The following is a 22,999-nucleotide window of genomic DNA, read 5'->3' as shown; positions in this document are numbered from 1 at the left end:
CTTGGTCGAAGCATTCATCCTAGACGAATCATAAAGTTATGATTTTGATTAAGTGTTTATTACTTTAGATAACACAACCAAGTTCATGTTTTTGATTTTTTTTTTTAAATTCTCATTTTCCCTTAAACATTTTCCGCTGCATTTTCCAAATTTGATCTTCCAGCATCAATCCAAAGTGTTTTCTTAATTCGCTACTAGACTTACTTTGCTTTGCTTTTGCTAATATATCAAAAAAGTAATAATAAAACAGTTAGAAGGATACACCTTTTAGATTTTGTTTCAACAAAATTCATATAATTTTATAAGAAATTACTCAAAATTTAAAAAAAAGTATACTATTATAAATATTTTTATATATTATAAGAATTAATTGAAAGAAATTTTAAATTATCGCTCAAGTTTTGAATTTGTTTCTAATTTTAAAATGCTATAATTAAGTTTTGGTTTAAAGATGTAAAAAGTTCTCAAATTAAAAAAAAAATTAAGATCCTTTTTCTTTTTGCACTCAATTGGATATTTGAACTGTCAAAATGTATAAAAAAGGCCCTCAAACTTTTTTTAAAAAAAACAATTAAGCCCCTACTTTTTTTATTTTTGCACTCAATTGTCAAAATGCATCAAAAAGACCCTTTGACTGTTAACTCTAATGGTTAACTGTTAAAGCTAACCCCCCTAATATTTTTCAATTAAAGTTATCACGTGTCACAACATGAAGTGACATATGGCAAAAATGATAAAAATAAAAATTAATAAAATTATAAAAATTATTAAATTTTAATAAAAATATTAAAAATATTTAATTTTATTAAAATTAGAAAAAGATTATAATTTTTTAAAATTTATAAAATTTTATAAAATCGTAAAAAATTATAAAATGTATAGAAATATAGAAAAATTTATAAAGCCGTAAGAAAATGATAAAATGTAAGAAATATAAAATTAGTAAAATAATTATAAAATGATCATACCAAAAGAAGCATTTTATAATTTTTCTATAATTTTTCTTGATTTTTATTTTTTTATCATTTTTTGCCACGTATCCCGTCGTGTTGCGTCACGTGATGGCTTTAACTGAAAAAATTGGCGATCGTTAACTTTAACTGTCAACGGTGAAAGTTAATGGTTAAATGACCTTTTTGATGAATTTTATAATATTTTTATGATTTTTATAAAATTTTATATTTTTATATTTTTTTTACAATTTTATATTTTTTATAATTTTTTTGTCACATGTGACATAGTGGTTGTGACCCGGGATGGCTTTAACTGAAAAAATTAAAGGCAGTTAACTTTAACGGTCAACTGTTAAAGTTTACGGTTAAAGGGACTTTTTGATGCATTTTCGTAATTGAGTGCAAAAAAGGCAAGGGTTTAATTACTTTTTTTTTGAAAATTTTTTAGGGTTTTTTTGACACATTTTGGTAATTCAAGTACCCAATTGAGTAAAAAAAAGCAGGGGGCTTAATTGCTGTTTTTGAAAAAGTTTTAGAGTCTTTTTGATGCATTTTGAAAGTTCAAATATCCAATTGAGTAAAAAAAAAGAGCTTAATTACTTTCTTTTTTTAAAAAAAATTGATGACTTTTTACACCCTTAAACCTTAAGGGCACGTTTGGTTCGCTGTAATGGAATAGAGGCGTAATAGTAATTCAATTATTTGGTTGAATGTAATGGAATAGAGGCGTAATAGTATTCATGTGTTTGGTTGAATGGAATGATGTTGTAATAGCATAAGGAAAAAAACTAAAATGACTAAAATACCCTTAGCAAAATTTTTTTAGGTAGATGATTATTGTTATTGTTATTAAATTTTAATAAGATTATTAATATAAATAATAAATAATTTAATCATATTTTAACATAATTATTATTAAATATAATTTAATAAAATATATAATTTAATAAAATTCTTAATATTAAATATTCTTATATGAATTTTCTAAAATCATAATATATAATACTATAAAATATAATTTAACATAATTATTATTAAATATAATTTAATAAAATATATAATTTAATAAAATTCTTAATATTAAATATTCTTATATGAATTTAATAAAATCATAATATATAATACTATAAAATATAATTTAAAATAATAATTATTAAATATAATTTAATAAAATATATAATTTAATAAAATTCTTAATATTAAATATTCTTAAATGAATTTACTAAAATCATAATATATAATACTATAAGATATAATTTAAAATAATAATTATTAAAAATATAATTTAGTAAAAATATATAATTTAATAAAATTCTTAATATTAAATATTCTTAGAATTTACTAAAATCATAATATATAATACTATAAAATATAATTTAAATTAATTATTTTTAAATATAATTTAATAAAATATAAATTTAATAAAATTCTTAATATTAAATATTCTTAAATGAATTTACTAAAATCATAATGTATAACACTATAAAATATAATTTAAAATAATAATTATTAAAAATATAATTTAGTAAAATATATAATTTAATAAAATCTTAATATTAAATATTCTTAGAATTTACTAAAATCATAATATATAATACTATAAAATATAATTTAAATTAATTATTTTTAAATATAATTTAATAAAATATATATTTTAATAAAATTCTTAATATTAAATATTCTTATATGAATTTAATAAAATCATAATATATAATACTATAAAATATAATTTAAAATAATTATTATTAAATATAATTTATTAAAATATATAATTTAATAAAATTCTTAATATTAAATATTCTTATATGAATTTACTATAATCATAATATATAATACTATAAAATATAATCTAAAATAATTATTATTAAATACAATGTAATAAAATATATAATTTAATAAAATTCTTAATATTAAATATTCTTATATGAATTTACTAAAATCATAATATATAATACTATAAAATATAATTTATAATGTACTTTATTATTTTTAAACTTCAATACATATTAATGTGCTAAAATATCATTAGTGAAACAAATAATTTAATTATTCTACAATAAAAAATAGAAGTAATAAATAACTTGAGAATTATATTTTGCATAAACATAATATTCATATATTAACAAAAGGTTACATGAAATTCAAGAAATTCTATATCATAATCCATATGTTACACAGTTTTACAACATCAAAAAGTTAGAACATTGTAATGACATACCATCCCAAATATTACAAACAGAAAAAGTTACGAAAATATCATCAACAGAACCATGATTTTTAATGGTCAGCAAGAAATCTTCTGACCCATTCCAACCGCACATCAGAAGGTAAACTAAAGAAAACGAGCATTTGAGTTGGATGATATGAAATTTTGCTCAATGCTCGATAGCGTTCATCCACAGTTAAACTTTCTATTTCACACAACGTTCGATATAAAATTGTTGCTTTTTCTTGGATGATCTAGAATTCTTCTAACTTTTGTTGAACTACCACATCGGAGGCAATACTCCTACTGATTTGTTCACCAATGGACCGCATGTTTTCCGCCAATAAAGTGGCAGCATCATGAAATGAAGAAGAAAAATGATCACTTGCATCAGAATTCTTTTTTCTTCTTTGAAGATGTGGAACCCCCTTGGTTTTTATCTGGTTGCGGTTCCGTAGCAAAAACATCCATGTAATCCAAAGAGACATCAGCTTCGCAGTTATAGAATTCGTTTATTTCTTCATTAATATTTGTAGTAGGTACATCCTGACATTTATTTCTTCAATAACATCAGCGGCTGTTTGAGCATCTTTCCCAGTCGCTCGATCTCTTGCGTATATGGCAGTAAGTTGATCGTAGTAAGGGAAACTACAATGTCTGAATTGACCGGCTTCTTTATGACTCTATAAAAATGAGGAAATAATATTAGTTATAAGTTTGGAAAAAATAAGATAATAAAGACTTGAAATAATTCTTACATTTAAATAAGAGTTCCAAACCGCATCTTCAGTAACAACGAGCTGCCTATGCTCATCCCAACCAAAACTGCTATTGTTTTGGCCATTAAGCATGTCATACACGATTGACCAATCTCTTTTTAGTAACCTAATTCTCGATTCAATATTAGGTCTAGCCTTCAACATTGCATTGGGTAAATCCTTTTCTAACATTTTTTCCAACTCGTTTAAATAACTGGGTTTGAACCCCGTATTAGAATTAAAGGTTCCAACATTGTGCAAGTCCACCATACAGGAAACTAATACTGCATCTTCTTCTGGAACCCATTTCCTTTTGGTTCCTCGAGAAGCTTGGGAAGAAACATTTGATTCTGAAACACCTGACATAATTATCTTAAGAAAAAAACAAATTAAAATTAAGTTTAATATCATGAATCAAAAGGTGAACACTTTATAAAATTAAAATTAAGTTCAATATCATGAATCAAAAGCTCAACACTGTATAAAATTATAACACATGATGAATAAAAAGAAATTATATTATAATTCAACAAGTTTAGTACAATACAAAAAAAAAATTTCAAACACCACCAAAGTTTCACAAACTAGATACATAAAATCACATAAGCAAATTAACTCAAACTCATTTTGTCCCTAAACCTAACTAATTTCTAGATGCTTGCCATTCATCAAACATTTGGTTGGCTAGTTTCATCCTCCAAGTAGCCCATGCATCCGATGGATGAATATTTACGATATTTGGTTCATCGTTATCTACCACATTACTAGGTAATCCTTCTCCCACCTCTGCTTCAATAGGATTAATACTCATATGGGTTCGAATAAAATTATGGAGCAAACAACATGCAATAATGATTCTATTCTGCACCCTTACAGGATAGAAAGATGGACTCCTAAGTATTCCCCATCTAAGTTTTAATAACCCAAAGCATCTTTCAATAACATTACGTGCTGAGGCATGTTTCATATTAAAAAATTCTTGCGGAGTACTTGGCTAATAACCCTGACGCCACTCATTCAAATGATATCGTTGTCCTCTAAAAGGTGCAAGAAATCCCTCACAATTTTTGTATCCAGCATCAACTAGATAATAACAACCTATAAATAAATTTTTTTAAAAATGATTAATTCCCCAAAAAAAGTTTGATCTTAATGAATAATTCAAAGTCCTCTAACTATCCACTTTACCATGAGGAACTTTTAGTCCATGTCTCCTACTAATGGCATCTCGAAAAACTTGTCCATCAGCAACAGAACCTTCCTAACCAGGAATAACATAAACAAATTACATATCAGGTGTACAAACACCTAGCATATTTGTTGCTATGTCACCTTTTCGCGTTCGATATCTAGGTTTATCAATTGTTGGAACCCTAATCTTGATGTGGGTTCCATCAAGAGCACCTAAGCAATTCTATATCACATGTTATAAAACCTTGAGTTAGGATACTAAATTTAAATCTAAATCAACTAAATTATGTACAAGCTATATATAAAACTCAGTCCAATAACTTAAACCATTTCCACCTTGTGTCTAAAGAATTAGCTGTAATTGGCTTTGCCTTTTTAAATAACACATATTGTAAGCGTATGACAGCATTTAAAACACTATGAAATGATCTGCTAACAGTTTTCCCGGACCTATTAAAGTGATGCTTGATAACTCGATTTTTAAGGTGATGGGAAATGATATGTAAAAACATTGCCACTTGCTCATCAACAAGCATGTTCCTTGACGACTTCAATCCCCCTAACGTTTGTAACATCTCACATAGTTTAAAAAAGACAAATCTATTCATCCTAACTTGTTCAATACAGGTCTCGTCACTAGCATAGATAAGCCTTTTCACATAATCCTGTTTTGAATAAAAATCTAAAATATAGGACCTAATCCTTGGTCTATAAGTATATAGGCTATGGTTGGCACCCAATGTAAGTAAGAACCAACTCGCAATTCTACAGATTTGCAACCATATTGTCAATGCAATACCAATTCTTTTACGCCTTACATTTTGTGCAATTAAAGGCAGACGAACCATTATTGCAAGATGTTAATGTGTTCCATATTGTCAAATCGTAGTAAAAGGGTCACATTTCTCCAATCATAATTTCAATAACAGTAAAATAAAATTAAATAACTTAATTGCCAAAGAACTTATAGTGATTGTGTGAATACAAGACGCTCAACTGTGGGTGGAGGAAGCAATCAAACAAGCCGCTTCAATAGGAAGCAATAACACACTATCAAAGAAAAATGAACAATACAAATTTAGAATCTTTACGAAGCAAAAAATTGAAATTAAAATTATCTTTGCAACTTTAAATAATTTCTTTATCAAATTAGTTGTCATGAACTAAAAGCACTTTAGGCCTCGATAATACAATCACAGATGGCATGCCTTAGTCTATTAACCGAGACCTTATGTAGAAGTAGACTATCCTTGTGAGGTGAACAAATTTTGAAAATAGCGAGGAAGCAATTTGCATAAATTCTTCGTCTTCAAAATCTTTGATCATGTTATTATGTTGATGCTTTGTAGGTATATGTATAATTGAGCTAAAATTAAATTTGCATCTATATATTGAATTAAAATTAAATTTATATTTATACAATTGCACCAAAATAAAATTTTAAATCACATTCTACATCAAATTAAAATTTAATGTAATTTTAAGATTTATTTGAAATTTTGTTGTCACTAGCATTTAATATTCATTACAGTTAATTATGCACAAGCTTTTGTTAATTAAAATAATTAAAGACTTTATAATTATTAAACGGTATTTAATAATTAAATATATAATTTATTTATTTTATTTTAATAAATTGGAATATTAAAATAAAAATATTAAAAATAAAAATTTAATTTAATTTAATTAATTTGTTAATACATAATTTAATTATTTTTATGCATTTAATTATTTTTATTTTAACAAATGCATTATTTAATAAATTGGAATATTAAAATAAAAATATTAAAAAATATAATATAATTTAATTAATTTGTAAATATATAATTTAATTAGTTTTATGCATTTAACTATTTTTATTTTAACAGATGCATTATTTAATAAATTGGAATATTAAAATAAAAATATTAAAAATAAAAAAGTTAATTTAATTTAATTAATTTGTAAATATATAATTTAATTAGTTTTATGCATTTAATTATTTTATTTTAACAGATGCATTATTTAATAAATTGGAATATTAAAAATAAAAAATATCCAAACTTTACTTGAATTACAAAAATAAACAAATGAATTATTTAGTAAATTGAAAAACAATTGCATAAAACCAATCCATAACAATAAAATTAAAACTTGAATAATAATTGAAAATAATAGTTAAAATTAAAAATAATAAAAATAAACTGTTTTGCACTAACTATTACAATAGTCACTCAAAACTGATTTGCACTAACTATTACAACCACCTTAGTCAACTAACAAATAATCGAACAAGAAATGAAACAAACAAGCTAGTCGAAACACTAGTTGCGCATGTTCTCAGTAGAAATCAACTCTTAAAACTTGATCAATGCCAATTAATCATCTGCTAAAAGTTTGATTCCCCAATAATGCTTATCAAACAATTTACTACTGTTTTGCACATACATATTTAACATTATAAAGAGAACAATATAGCTCATGGTGAATAAATAAAACACAGGGCAAGTAGCATATATTAGGCACAAGGTGAGCAGATTCATGATATAAAAAAAAGAACAAGGTGAGCAGATTCAGTAGACACCCTAAACCACAACTCATAACTAAATTTTCATATTCATTCACAAATCAGGACACCCTATTGAATTTCTTCACAAACAAGGGATAAGCAGATTAACTTGTTCAATACGAATGTGTATGATTAACAATCCCTCACAATTTCTTATACCTATGTTGCTCTAACTTATATATTTTTTTGTGTGTGTGAATTGTCCATGTTTGCCATACACCCGAACAAGGGTATGGGAAAACATCAACTTAATACAGAAAAACATCAACTTAACAGAAACCAAAACATTAACCAAAACATGAACCAAAACAATAGAGATAATCCATAAACAGAAACGGAAAACATCAACTTAATACAGAAAAACATCAACTTAACAGAAACCAAAACATGAACCAAAACATAAACCAAAACATGAACTTAACAGAAACATGAACATTATAACACATAAACCTAAACATGAACTTAACAGAAACCAAAACATGAACCAAAACATGAACTTAACAGAAGCATGAACATTATAATACATAAACCAAAACATGAACTTAACAGAAACCAAAACATGAACATTATAACACATGACCTTTATTTAATAGTTTTAATATATTATTTGTAACTTTTTTGGTTAATTTAGATTCCTGGTGCATGCATATATGAATCATACACAAAAAGTCAGAATCCAATATAGGGCGTACAAAGTTACACTTTTTTTTATTTCATTTTATACTATTGGATCCAACCTTCTTGTGTGGCATCTCAATTTTAAAAAAATAAAAATAAAATGAGATAATAATATGAATTACAACTTACCGTGTTTTATAGTTTGGACGAGAAAAGGCAGGACCTTCTTACATGCAATGTCACTGGTCAACAGGACTGGAATGCTTTCCTGTTTATCCTGGTGGAAATCAAACTATAAAACATAGTTAACATTTCTCAGCATAAAGTTTTATGTATCATTATATCATTGCTTTGCGTGATAAAGAACCAAAAAGTTGGAAAAATAATTACAAGCTAGCACGAAGAAATGGACCAAAGAAATAAAATTTTCACATCACAAGAAGAAGAAAAGAAAAAGAGAAGGGAGACTTAGAACTCAAGAAAGAGAAAAACTTTTCAACTCTCAAGAGACAAGCATGGCTCTCAAAAGATGTAAAACAACTCAAATTCCCAAGATATCTCACTATCTCCCTCTACAAAAAATTGGCTTCTTTTCTCTGTTTTATCTCTTGCCATATAAAAAAATTGGAAATTTCATGGAGGAAAAACACACTAATCATGTTATCTTCAAAGCGTGAGAGTGTTGTTTTAGTTTCAGACTCGAAAGACAAATATGAGCACGTTCACTATATTTCCCCCATATTAAAATCACATTCTGCAGATTGACCAACAAACACTCACTCACTTTCACAGCAAAGCACAACAAGGCAAAGACCAAATACATTAAAACCCAAAAAATAAAGAACAAAAAAAGTAAAAGGCTTCATCTTTTGTGCAAACAAATTTTAAATTAACAGGCCTAGTTTGCAGGACTGGATCCTTGAAAGCCAGCTAGGTTTTATACAATCCAACGTTGCAGATCAATGCACAGATAGGTATAATTCTCGACCCAGAACAACAATAGTCAAAATCACAAGCCATTCGGAAAACAATGGAATCAGACAAACATGCAATAGAATAAACAAATAATAGAACCACATTGAAAAAATTTTCATCTGTTCAATCGAATGTGCAATACAAAGAAAAGCCGAATGGAAAACGCTAGAAACGAATTAAAATTAGGAGAACAAAAAAAAAATTCCAGATTTGAGCAAAAGCAAAAGCAAAACAAAATCAAAATCGATTTTACAGAAAAGAAAAGAAAAGAAAAACAGGGAAAGAGTGCGAGCATTTTTCGTTGTTGATAAAATGGAGAAAAGAAAAGAAACGTGAGAAGAAAAGAAGCGTACGAGAAGAAGAAGCAGAAATCGATGGAAGGGAAAAAAATTACCTTGCAATATGGAAGGGAAACGTCGGAGAGGATGAGGGCAGAAAACGAAAAAGAAAATTCGGGATTGGGGGGAATCCCTAATCGGTGCTTAAACATCAGAATGGCTATTACAGCCAATATGGGTAATAGGGGCGGAAGGGAATCGGGGTGTAATAACATTACACCCAACCAAACGCCAGTTTGGTGGTGGGCCCGGGGAATAGGGGGAAACATACCGATTTCCCCCAACCAAACATACCGTAAGTTTTCAAAGTACTAATAATGTATTGTATTATTCAAATCTTTTCTTCAACCTCACCATTAATTTAGATGTTAAAATGCGTCTAACATAGTATATTTGAAATAAATGAACCAGATTATAAATGCATAGTCATCTATTATATAGAAAATTTGAATTTACCATTTTAAAAGAATACGAAATATTATTAAAATTTAATATCTGACATGTTACCTTTAAAAAATAATAAGTTGTACATTGTTGATAAAATTTATAAGAAATACATCAAATTTAAATTATTCATGTAATAGATATATATTTATATTTTGATAAATTCATTTTAAATATATCTTATATTAAATTTGAGCCAATATTTAACATCCAAACAAATAATTTAACTTAAAATTTTTAATTAATCAATATTTTAAAAGTTCAATAAAAAGATTTTGAAGTTTAATAATTAATTTTAATTTTTTTACAACAAAACCAATTTAACATTTGTATCATATTTTTTTATAACAAGCACATTTTAAAAGTTTTTTTTAAATTACTTGTGAGGTGTATTAAAAGTAGAGATGTTTATAAGTCGAGCTAAGTCGATTTAAATTGATCCTATTTATGATATTATTACATTTTATATTTGTCAAATTCAATCCGACCGAAATATAAACTTAAAATTTACCTAAATTCACTCATTTTTATAAATGATTAATCTAAACTAATTTTACACTTGTCCATGTTAATTTTAAAAATATATCTAGTTTTAAATTTAATATTTAATATTATAGATAATTTTAATTAAAATTTTAAATTTAGATATCATTTTTTTATAAAATATCTAAGACTCAACGACTTAACATATATATTTTGAAGTTTATATGGTATTATACTATATATTTAAATTTATGTAATATAAATTATATAATATATAAAAATAATATAATATAATATATATTATAAAAATATAATATGGATCAAAGTATACTGAGCCGAGTTTAAAATCCAAACACAATTTCATATTTTAAATAGGATTGACACTTTTATTCAACCCATAAATTCGCATGGTGAAAAGCAAGTCAAATTTTAATACCAGCTTCAACATAAGATTTATATCCTAACACCAAAACAACGCTAAAAATTTTCGACATATAAAAGTAGAGAACCGGCATTTTTTAGTTTTTACAAAAGTGACAGCCTACTAAATTTTAAGATTAAATTTTGGTATTAGTGGCTATATTTTACGAAAGTTATTGATTTAGTTTTTATATTTTAAATTTATCAATTTTTATTTTTGTACTTTATAAATTGGTTAATTTTAGTTCTTGTACTTTTCAAAATTTAATATTTTAGTCCCGACTTGAATAGTGACAGTTAAATCTATTTAATAAATTCTATTATTAGCATTGTACGGTTGTATCATGCGTACAGTTGTAGATTTAGTTCATATTTTCTAATTGGATCATTCTAAGTCCCCTATACTTTTCGAACATTGAAATTTTAGTATTAACGCAAAAAACAGTCATAGATCATTAACTAGATTTTTAATAAGTAATACGTGAAAATAACAAACTAACATGACATTATATATATAATAATATGTTTGGCGCACCATATTTTGACTTAATGAATTTAACCGTCATCGGTAATAACTAAAATTTTAAATCTTAAAACATATAAATGAATTTAACCAATATCGGTGTAGTGGTGATATTTAAAAAGGTTGGATTAGGATACTTGGGATTCCAAGTGAGATAGAGAAGGGCAGTCCAATTTATATAAATGGCAGAGGATGTTGAATTATTCAGCAAGCGATTGGCAGCAGTCCAGTAGATGGCGATGGATGAGCCACACACACCTCGTCATGGTTTCCTCAATGGATTCATTCCAATGTGCCTTTCAATCAATTTGTGCTCGATGAAAAGCAGGCGCAAGTACACAAGCCATTAATTTTCCATTTTCACAAAGGAGTGATGCAACTAGGTTAGCTATCTAACGCCAATTCAACAAGTCATCACTTCACCCATTTTGCTTGTAAGTTTGCTAAAATAATTGTGAAGAATTATAAACCGAATTTGGGGAGGGAATTTTTCGGATAAATTATATTATAATGAGTAACATTTGTTTTTCGAGACAAATAATATAAAAATATTATCACTAATTAAATTTATAAGAGATAAATAATAAATAAATAAATTTAATTTTTTAATTACGTTAGAACTTTCTTTTAATCAAATGACGGGCACAATAAAAAGATCACCTCCAAATCATTCTTCACAAATAAATAACATATTTTTATGCCACATTTAAAAAAACTGTATTTAATTGAGGCAAAAATATAAAAATGCATGTGAACAATTTTCATGAATTTTGGAAATTTAAAGAATTTTAAAACACAATTTTATTTTAACTAATTAAAAAAAAAAGCAGTCCTTAAAACTAAGCTTGATAAGCGTGCAGCAAAGAAGCCCATTACGTATTGAGCAGAGACTTAACAAGGATTCTTTTTATATACAAGTATGTATTAGACCATAAGGTAGTAAAATAAAAAGTTAAAAAAATTAGCCCATTATGTATTGTTCTCAACTTCCATCTTGATGGGTTCAAAACACAAATTCCCAAAATTTTCCCAAATCTAGATTGAATCCAAATTGAAAATATCCCACACTGAGATTCAATTTTGAAATAATAAATTAATTAATCACACAAATCAAGTGTTAAATCATTCCGTGTTGAATACTAAATTACATTAGAATCATGTTAAATAATTATGTTTATTATTGAATTTTAGGACAGGCCCACTTGGTTGAATGGTATAATTTTAGATTTAGTCTCTCTTAAATATTAATAATTTAGTTTAGTCATTTTTAACTTTTATTAAATGAAAATTTGCATTTTTGTCCCTTTCATATATTTTTGGTCCCTCTCATATATTAAAATTTTAATTTAAACAATTTCGATAAAAAAAATTAACTTTGCCCCTTCCAATTTTTCCACTTTCTCTCGACCCCTCATTGCACATTTCTTGACTTTGCCCCTAGTCTATAGTTAATTTAATAAAAACACCATTTAATAAATTATATTAGTAAGTGTAGCTATCAAGAACCAATAGGAGGAGAAGTTGGCGAAGGCAAAAGGCGATTCACACTTAAAAGGCGGAAAGTCGTTGTAAGAGGTAGAGAGGGATGAGGATGAAGGAAGAGAGGGAGAGACTGTTTGCAGAGAGAGAGAGAGAGAGAGAGAGAGAGAGAGTATAAGTATCTTGTAGGCGGTAAGTTCACATCTTGTCCCCTTATAGAGATGATTATCTGACCTTATAAATCGATGATGTGATGATGTAGGGTGGCATAATAAGCGATAATTATCCAATCACAATTGATTTAGGTGTTGGGTGCCAATCGGCCTTGCTTCTAACGGAGGTAGTTGATGGCGATGGTATGTCTAATGATGTGATGCTCAAGGGTGATGTATGGAAGTGTTGCAAATGTGGTATAACAGTAAGAAAATATAAAAAATTAAAGCAAATAATGAAATTCATATTTGATTCTAGGTTTATTCATAATCAATAGAACCCTTCAAAGAAGAGAGAACTTATGTATGAAAAGTTATTGGTTATGTACTTGTCGTACACTTGATAATTTTATTATTCAATTAATAGTCTTTAAAAGAAAAGAAACATATGTCTTGTAGACAATACAATAATGCATATTATCCTTAGGGATAAGAAACATTTTTCTAGTTTGGTAATGAACGAACTAATCTTTGGTAGTACAAAATTAATCAGGCTCTCAATAAGGTAATGGAACATGTTAATCTTTCATAGTACAAAATTATGTCAAGGCTCCAAAATATCTAATACATTGTTATTCGAAGAAACAAAGCGATAATTAAGGCAATATTTTCTAGTCAGTCTTAAATAAATTATTTTTTTAAAATGATATATGACCACGCCCCAACATACGTGCACCAGGATTGAGAATCAAAACTAATACGATAATCAAATCAGAATAACTATGTGGGATGTCTGCAAGTATAACAGGTCAGTTGTAATATAATTTATACGAGGTACAAGAGTACTTAGAGGATCGAACCCACAAGAGTCGGAGATTGAGTAAATTCTAGCTAATAACACACAATTAAAGAGCCTAAACAACTACTAACTAGATAGTAGAGTATGGCAAGCCATGAAATTGAGAGTATTTAAACTAATTTACTAGCTAATTACCAAAAGGACTAAATCGTAAAGCATGTAAATATAGGAAACTATTCAAGCAATAAAAAATGGTGGTTGTTTGACTTCAAAGTGGTTAATTAATCATTGAATTGGGGAACTAAAATGCTTAAAATCCTAAAGTGACTCCATTTTACCTCTCGATCTCTATTTTACCAAACTAGACAAATTAGTCTATTTTATCTCTTGATCTCACCCGACTAACCCAAAACTAATGAATTGGTTCCCGATAAGATTACCTTTCGGTCTCACTTATCTTGATTTACCCTTAAGGGTGTCAATCTTAAGTTTTGAAGTTCATTCAGTTTAGTCCAATTTATTGCAATTTAGTCGCTGAACCAAAAATTAGTTTACCCACATCTCTATCAACCAACCTCTTAAAGTTTAGTTACCCATTAACATATATAAGCTAACTAACATCAAAGAAACACACATAAAAGCCATTAATATAAAACTTGAACAAAAAGATGAAAGCTTTGGTTTTTACTTTGAAAGAGTTAAAAGAAAAGCAACTAACAACAAAATAAATTAACAAGAACAATAAATGAGATTTTTAATAGATGAAAAGAAAGCCAATTGAAATAACATTAAACTAGAGATGAAAATGTCATTACAAGCAAGTTAGAGGTCCTAAACATGTAAATAAACCTAAGCTACAATGTTAACTAACTTAACTAACATTAAGAATGTAAAGGAAAACAAAGGAATAAGAAGAAATTTAAATCTACAGTTATGGAGAAGAAGAACTAAAACCCCAGAAATGAAAGAAAAACTAATATGACTAAAAATTGTGCCTAATGCCTCCTCTCTCACAGCCATTTTTGGCTCTTTTTAGCAACTATTCTAACCTCTTTTTTCTTGACCAAAGTTCCCCTCAACGTGTCTTTTTTCGATTGGGCAAGGACTACCCCCGATGTCAAATTTTGTCTCCTCATGACAGTCATATCGCGATTCCCATGGTCTGGATATCATGATATCATCGACAGTCTCAAAATGGAGACTTCCCTTGAAGGCCAAGTATCGCGATACCTAAGGAGGATATCGCGATACCACTGTAGGTGGTATTCATTCTTCTCTTCATTTCAGGACTATCAAGGGTATCACGATTTCCATGCTTCAATAACGCAATACCCCCTCCTTGGTGATGTTTTTGCTCAAAATCGGGCTACCATTAAGTTCTTACAACACTCAATCAATTGTTAGGGTCCAAATGGCATATTTGGCCAATTTGGGTATCAAAATGAGTACAAAAACACATTAAACACATATTTAATAGAAAATCTAAAAACTACACTAAGCTATAGAAAATACACTAATTTGCTCGAAAGCAAGTTCCTTAGTATAACGAGGAAGCCTAATTTGACATATCAAATTACAACAGATCAATATACATTGTAACAGACATCATATTGAGATTGTGGATGGGGAGACAATTAATTAAATCTACTATATTGGGTAAGAATTTTGTATTGGAAAACTATATCATTTTCCTTTAGTTGGTGCTATGTATATATTAGCATGGTTAAATAATATGAGATAATAAATCAAAAGTTCACATTAACATCGTTGAATCGTGTACATAACAAATCAAAAGTTTACTAGTCTAAATATACTAATTAGTTTGCATGATCAACTAGACCATCCTAATCAATAATGACGTGACAAAATAAGAATTTACATGCATATTTATTAAAGAACCTGAACTTTCTTCACTTACCAAGTGTTGTTTATTCTTAAAGAAGATTTATTAAACTTCACTAAGAAAAGTTGAGATTAAATATCTTGCATTTTTTAAAGAAAAATGGGTTCATTTTATCTAGCAAATGGATGTTTTGGTATGATTTTAGTAGATGCATCTACAAGATAATCACATGTGACTTATCAACTTGCAACCTAGTCATTTGCAAGATTACTTGTTTAATAATTTATTTAAAAACAAAACTTCCAAATTTTGCAATTGAGACAATTCTTGCCAATTTTGGTGAGTTTATTAGTCAGACTTTCGATGATTATTATAAGTTAGATTGTCGGCACGAGTCAGTATCATAAAGCCTGATGTTTATACGTATAAAATGATTTAGTAGAATTAATAATTAAATGTCTCCAACTAGTAGCTAAACCATATATTTTTGAGAACACGATTTTTGAATATGTATAAGGATATGATATTTTATATGATTTAACACTTGTGCGCATCATGCCAATAAGTTGTGATAAATACTTTCCATTACAATTAGCTTTTGGTCAGGAATCGAATACAACCCATTTTAGAAATTTGAATGTGTGATATATGTTTAAGCTGCTCCGCTACAATGCAAAAAATGGGTATTCAAAGAAAGTTGGGAATATACATTATTTATGAGTTTCCTTGTATTATTAAATGTGTTGAATAAATTGGAGATTCAATTATAACATGATTTGTGGTTACTATTTAATTTGATAGTTTTTCTAACATTAGGGGAGAGAGAAATCATAGTTAGATGAAATAAATTACTTGGAATGAATTATCATTAAGTGTTATATATCAGCTAATGTTTTGATTTGAATTGAACTTCTGATAGGACAACTTGTTAGCTTAATTTAAGGTAATGTATGCCTAAAGCATGGTAGTCCGATTGGTTCCAAAGATGAAATTTCTTGTAAAAGAAAAGAATAACTCTAGATGGTTATATAGCGGAGGCAGTACTCTAGAAGAGTGATAAATGCTAAAAGTAACATGTTTTAGCCTCATTCTTAATGCATTTTTGGATGATTATTTGATTTAAAATGGTAAATTTTATGCTCTTAATCCTTTAAATTCATGTTTCAATACTTAGGAGAGCATTTGGCGGCAAAAGGAGCAAAAAACGATCGAAAATAAGAAAATCGGAGCAAGTTTCAGGAGTCACACAGGCTAGACACATGGCCGTGTGAGCCACATGGGATGCCATACGACCATGTGTCAGACCGTGTGGATTTCTCGAATTGCACTTTGAAAATGTGGAAAAAAACATAATTTTTAGGTTTTTCGGGCTTTCCAAGGCCTATATATACCAAATATAATGAGAGGGAAGGAAGCCGTCAAAGAATACTCAAGAAAACAACTCAAAAAATACCATTGAAGCTAACTCGGAAGCAGATTTCCATCAAAACTGAAGATCTCCTTTTGATTTCTTTGAAGTTTATTATGATTTTCTTTATTTCTTATGGTTATAATATTTTTAGGATGTCTTTATTTGCGATTATGAACTAATTTTCTAAATACCTAGGGTAGATGAACCATATGATGAATTCTGTCTTGATTTTTGTTTTACGCAATAAATACTTGGATGTTGTTCTCAATTATGTGAGCTTAATTCTTGGTTTAATATTTCTAAACTATTAATCCATGTTTGATGTGCTTGAATGAGGAATAGACCCTGTTTAAGAGTAGATTTAACACAATTGAATGGAGTTGCATGCAATCCTAGAAATAGGACAACATAAATCTATCAAATTAGAGTCAAGTCTAATAGGGGATCCATAGATAAAGTTAATGCGAAAATAAGGGTTTTAATTAAATTTTTTTAATTAATCAACCTAGAATCAGTTACTCTTACTCTCGAAAGAGATATTAGCATAATTTATGGATTTCTAAGTATCAAGATACTAAGTGAAGAAATTATTTGATTCAGATTGATAATGACAGATGAAATCTAGGTGGATTTCTTTCCTCGGTATTGTTTCGCTTCTTGGTTGTTAATCGTTTATTTTCCTGATTTGCTCTTTCCTATGTTCTTTAGTTAATTAATTTAGTTAATTCTAGTTTTAATCAATCTCTCCAATTTGTCGGTTAAATAATAGAAAGACAATAATTACTAGTACTTTCAATCCTCGTGGGAACGATACCTTTGTTCATCGTAGCTATACTTATAATATAGGATGGAGGAATCATCCAAATTTTTCTTGAGGTGGTCAACGAAATCAAAGGTCACAACCCATTCTGAGTTTTTAGCAGCCTTATCAGTACGAGAAGAAACCGAACCTTGAGGAGATGTTGGCCAAATTTATTTCGATGTCAGAAACTTGATTTCAAAACACTGAAAAATCAGCAAGCATCTATTCAAGGACTTGAAAATCAAATTAGACAGCTTGCCAAACTTATTTTGGAAAGACCACAAGGAAGCTTACCTAGCAACACTGAAACTAACCCAACGGAAAAAATCCACTCAATCACTATTTGAAATGTGAAAGGGTTAATAGAGAAGTCGAAGCTAGAAGTTGTTGAGAAAAGTGATGAAGTTGAAGAAAGTAAGAAAAAGCATATACTGATGGTCAGAGAATACAATCCATGAATCCCTCACATAAAAGAACAATATGGTAAATTTCTTGAAATTTTAAAAAATTTGCAAATCAACTTACCGTTTGTTGAAGCCCTTTCACAAATGCCAAATTATATAAAATTTTTAAAGAAGCTGTTAACAAAGAAAAGGAAGTTAGACGACTTGTTGACTGTGGAGCTCAATGCATTTTGCTCGGCTATTCTCCAAAACAAACTACCCAACAAACTTAAAGATCCAATGAGTTTTACTATTCCTTGTCTCATTGGTAGTTTAAATGTTGAAAGCACTTTGGCTAATTTAGGGGCTAGTATAAATGTCATGACTTATAAGATGTTCAAACAACTTGATATTTGGGAACCTAAACCCACTAGGATGAGTATTCAATTAACGGATAGATCAATTAGATATCCTAGGGGTATTATTAAGGATGTACTTGTGAAAGTCGATAAATTTATATTCCCCATTGATTTTTTTTTGTATTGGACATTGTTAAGGATATTGAGGTGGCTACGATTTTAGGTCAATTCTTTTTAGCCATTGCTAGAACTGTTATTGATGTGGGTACTGGTGAACTTAAGCTTCGTGTAGGTGATGAAAAAAATTACTCTTCAAGGATGTGACTTTGTGAGAGTCCCTACTGAGCGAGATGATACTAATTGTTCTGTTAATGTTAGTAATCATATGGCTCAACATTCTTTGCAGGAAATCCCTCATGAAAACTTGTTGGAGCCATATTTTATTCAAAGTGATAGAACTCGAGAGGCAAGTGAAGAGTGAATGGTGCAGCTCGATGAACTAGATGAATGGCGAATGAAGGTTGATGAGAAATCAAGAAAGCAAAAAGAAGAAACAAAGCATCGCCATGATATGCATATGAAGATGATGAACCAATTCAAAGTTGGGGACAAAGTACTGTTAGACAAATCAGATCCACGATTTTTTCCTTCAGAACTTAAGTCAAAAGGGTCCAACCCATTTATGGTAAAAACTTTTTTTCCATACGGTACAATTGAGGTAACATATCTTGAATTCAGCACGTTTAAGGTAAACATTACTCGTCTTAAAACTCGTTTTAGTGTTAAAACTGATATCGATGGAGAGGAGTTTTGACTCCAAGATCTACCTTAATTGTGAGCTTAAATAGGGAAGTCGAGCTTAGACTCTAAATAAGCGCTTCTTGGGAGGCACCCGAGTGTTTTTGTGTTATTTATTTATTTTAATTTCTCAAAATTTTTTTTATTGATTATCATTTTAAAAATAAATAAAATTTATTTTTTGAAAAAAATAGGAGTCACACGACCTGTAGGCACGGTCGTGTGGGGTACACGGCTTGGACACACGGGTGTGTCTCAGGCCGTATGGATACTAGAGCTAATTTTTTCAATTTTAATTTGCCCCACACGGGCACAGAGAGCTACATGGGTTGAAGAAATGATCATGTGAGACGCACGTACAGTCACACAGGTATGTGTAAGACTGTCTATCCCACATAGCCTCACACACGGGCATAAGAGAAGTAAAGACTGATCACACATAGCCTGGACACATGGGCGTGTCCTAAGCCGAGTTAAAACTTGGCTTATTTTTTTTTCAAATTTTCGTGTTACACATGGGCTAAGGGTACTTACACGGTCTCCAAACACGACTGTGTGGCCTAACACATGCCAATAACACGATCGTGTCATCTATAAGCTAGGGTTTTGAATTTTTTACTTGTCTTTTTCTTCTTTGCCCTTAGCGGCCACTGCACCCGATCTCTTTACAGCCCTGACGTCGTTGATTCCCAGTCGACCACCACCTTTCGCTGACCCTATTTCTCCACTCACTTGTTCGATTGTCTCCCCTCACATCTCTATTTCCCTCCTCTCCAAGCCCTCACACGACCACCCCTCCCTTCAGCCTTACACTCACTGCCGGTCTCTCTTGCCATTCCCGTCGTACCTTTGACTCCCCATTTTTCCTTTCTATCCTCACTTAGTTGAGTACACAACCCCTATCTCTGCTGCCATCGAATAGTCCTTCATTATTCACCGTCGCGTCCTCCCCTACTCTAATCTCTCGTTGCCATTCTGTCCTATTGCTGAATGTTTACCTCTGTCAGCCACGACCGTCGTGCCTTCATTGACCACCGTGGCCATTACCCCACCATTGTTTGGTCCATTTATTTTGTTATTATTATTATTGTTAGTATTATGTATTTATTTTCGTAGTTTTGTTTTTAGTATTATTATTATATCTATCTATTAGGATTAGTTGTATTATTATATTGATTTTTGATTACTATTTTTAATATTAGGTTTAGTTTCTATTTCTATTTTTATTTTCTTTATTATTATTAGTATTAGTATTCTTATTTTATTATTATACTATATAGCTAAGTATTATGTTTTTAGTATTATAATTAGATTTGTTGTTAGTTTGTGTTCAGTGTTTGTTGAGTATTTAATTGGATTGTGCCATTGTGTTCATTAGGATTGTTGTATGTTTCGTGCATTTGCCCTCTTAATTTGTTGCTTGCTGATTTGTGTTCCTTTGTATATTGATTTGTCTTCCTATCTGCTAAATTAGTTTTTTGTGGTGTCGGTTTTACTAGTTTGCTGATATTTGGTTGTTATATCTTATTTCAGGTACATGATGCTGAACACACGAGGCAAGAGTAAGGTGCCCACTCATTCCAAGAAAACAAAAGCCATTGGGACTTCATCTTTCTCATCTTTGACTGACCGTCACTGATATCTCACTTTCACCATCCACCTCATGAAAAGAGGTATCAGCATCTGAAAGATAGAGCACTAGGTTTGGGTTGGTGTTTTGATTGGGTCGCCCTTCAGACTCTGGGTCTATTTGTACTAGTTCATACTTTACTAGATGCAACTCCATGGGAGCAATTCTTCGCAATCGTGGAGCCAACATATGCTGAGCTTACATTGGAGTTTTACTCAACATTTTTTCTACAGCCAATGCTTTAGTCGGGGGCCGACCCTCGAGTTATATCATTTCCTCTCGGGGGTATCATTCGGTATTTTAGTATTGCGAGTTTTGGTGTCTCCCTAGACTTATACTCTGATGATTTCTTACCAGTGGTCGAGCTTTCCTCCATCTCATAACACATCCATTATGTGGCCTCTCTCTGCTGGTCGGAGATTGCTGAGGTTGTCGTTCCATATAACACGACCAGTCCAAGGCTCGATGCCTTCCTTCAGCCTTGTGACACATTCAGGCTATCCTAGCTCATACTTTGATTGGTCGAAAGGAAAGTATGACCATCGTGGGCACTTTTGATGCCTCTTCTTATGGAGCATGCACGGGCAACATCTGATTGATTTAGCCCACTTCGTAGCCCAATGTTGTTGTAATCAGAGTGAGCGATCACAAAGATGACCTCTTTGTATGGGTCTATATGTCACACGAGTTGATCATTACTTCTACCTCCTCGAGACTCTTAAGTAGATAGGTGCTTTTACATTGGTTGGTGATATGACACCACAGGGTTTGGAAATTATAAAACACATGAGGATGATCGCTCATCAGCCTGGGCCTTTTAGTGATCAGTATGTGTTGCTATGAGCAACTCAGCAGCACGAGGATGATAAGCACCTTGACAATGATCCCTTACCACCACCGTCGCAACCCATTCCCACTCCTCCACTGCCCTCTACTGCTGCACCAATGCTTTCGATCACACTCAACAATATTTATCGTACTTTGTCAGCACGGCTAGATACCATTGAGCCGTATTTGCGAAAGATCTGCTAGCATTTCCATATCTCTACACCTGATCATGTGCCTCACGATCCCGACACTTTGCACGACGCTGATCCATAACATGATTTATTTTTCTATTTTTTAAATTTAATTTAATTTTTATTTTTGGTTGAAATTTTAGTTTTATTTTTAGTTATTTTATTTTATTGTGAGACATTTTTATGTTATTTCTATTTTGAACATTGCTATTTTTTATTATTTTAATGGTTGTTTTTGTTTGGGTTTGTAATCTATTTCTCTTCTTATTTGTTTGTGTTTCTCTTATTAGTTGCTCTGAAACATGCACTACATTTAGACTTGCCCACATTTTCGGTTTCTCTATTCTTACAATTTTATCCAAATTCAAGGCAGTTTCAGTTTTCTCCCTCTCTTTTGATATTGTGCTTATATTTTGTTTATATCTGTTTGTACATTGAGGATAATGTACATCCTAAGTGTGGGGAGGTTGTTTGTATATTTCTGATAAAATCCCTGAATTAATTGTTGTGTTTAAGTAATCTTCTCATACTTTTCATTAGAGTGAATTATTTCTATTTGAAATTTTTATTGATGTTGTTTTGGATTAATTTGTCAAGTTTTATGTATTGATTGATTTATAATTTAAGACATGAGAGAGTCAAGCATGATAAGTCTTTTTTTCAGAAATAAATATTTTAGGTTGTCTCCTGAATTGAATTATTATCTTGAAAATTTGAAATTGCAAGTTTGACATCAAAACCATAATTTTTGTGAGCTTTTAAACCTATAAAGAATATATTTTCTTGCTCATTTTATTATTGGTTATGAGTGTGTCAACTTGACTTGTTATTCTAGAATTTGCTTCGATTATGCATGTCGAGACTAAA

General features: G+C 29.6%; 1 protein-coding gene across 3 annotated transcripts in view; it reads right to left on the bottom strand.

Moving 5' to 3' along the window:
• Nucleotides 1-3,083: 3,083 nt before the first annotated feature.
• Nucleotides 3,084-22,999, bottom strand: part of LOC105784694 (uncharacterized protein At2g29880-like) — a 33,004-nt gene continuing 13,088 nt past the window's right edge. Inside the window, exons 1-4 of one of the 3 annotated variants that reach the window (XM_052632460.1) lie at nt 9,644-9,798; nt 8,464-8,551; nt 3,918-4,289; nt 3,084-3,842 (exon numbers count right to left, since the gene is read on the bottom strand). In XM_052632460.1, coding sequence (XP_052488420.1) covers nt 3,672-3,842; nt 3,918-4,283 — 537 coding nt within the window. In that variant the 5' untranslated portion in view covers nt 4,284-4,289; nt 8,464-8,551; nt 9,644-9,798 and the 3' untranslated portion in view covers nt 3,084-3,671. Of the gene's footprint in view, nt 3,843-3,917; nt 4,290-8,463; nt 8,567-9,643; nt 9,799-22,999 lie in introns of those variants that run through there. The other 2 variants (XM_012610619.2, XM_052632465.1) reach the window with 2 other exon arrangements.

This window comes from Gossypium raimondii, chromosome 1, assembly GCF_025698545.1.
Source record: "Gossypium raimondii isolate GPD5lz chromosome 1, ASM2569854v1, whole genome shotgun sequence".
Classification (NCBI taxonomy): domain Eukaryota; kingdom Viridiplantae; phylum Streptophyta; class Magnoliopsida; order Malvales; family Malvaceae; genus Gossypium; species Gossypium raimondii.
This window is presented reverse-complemented; position numbering and strand designations above follow the sequence as displayed.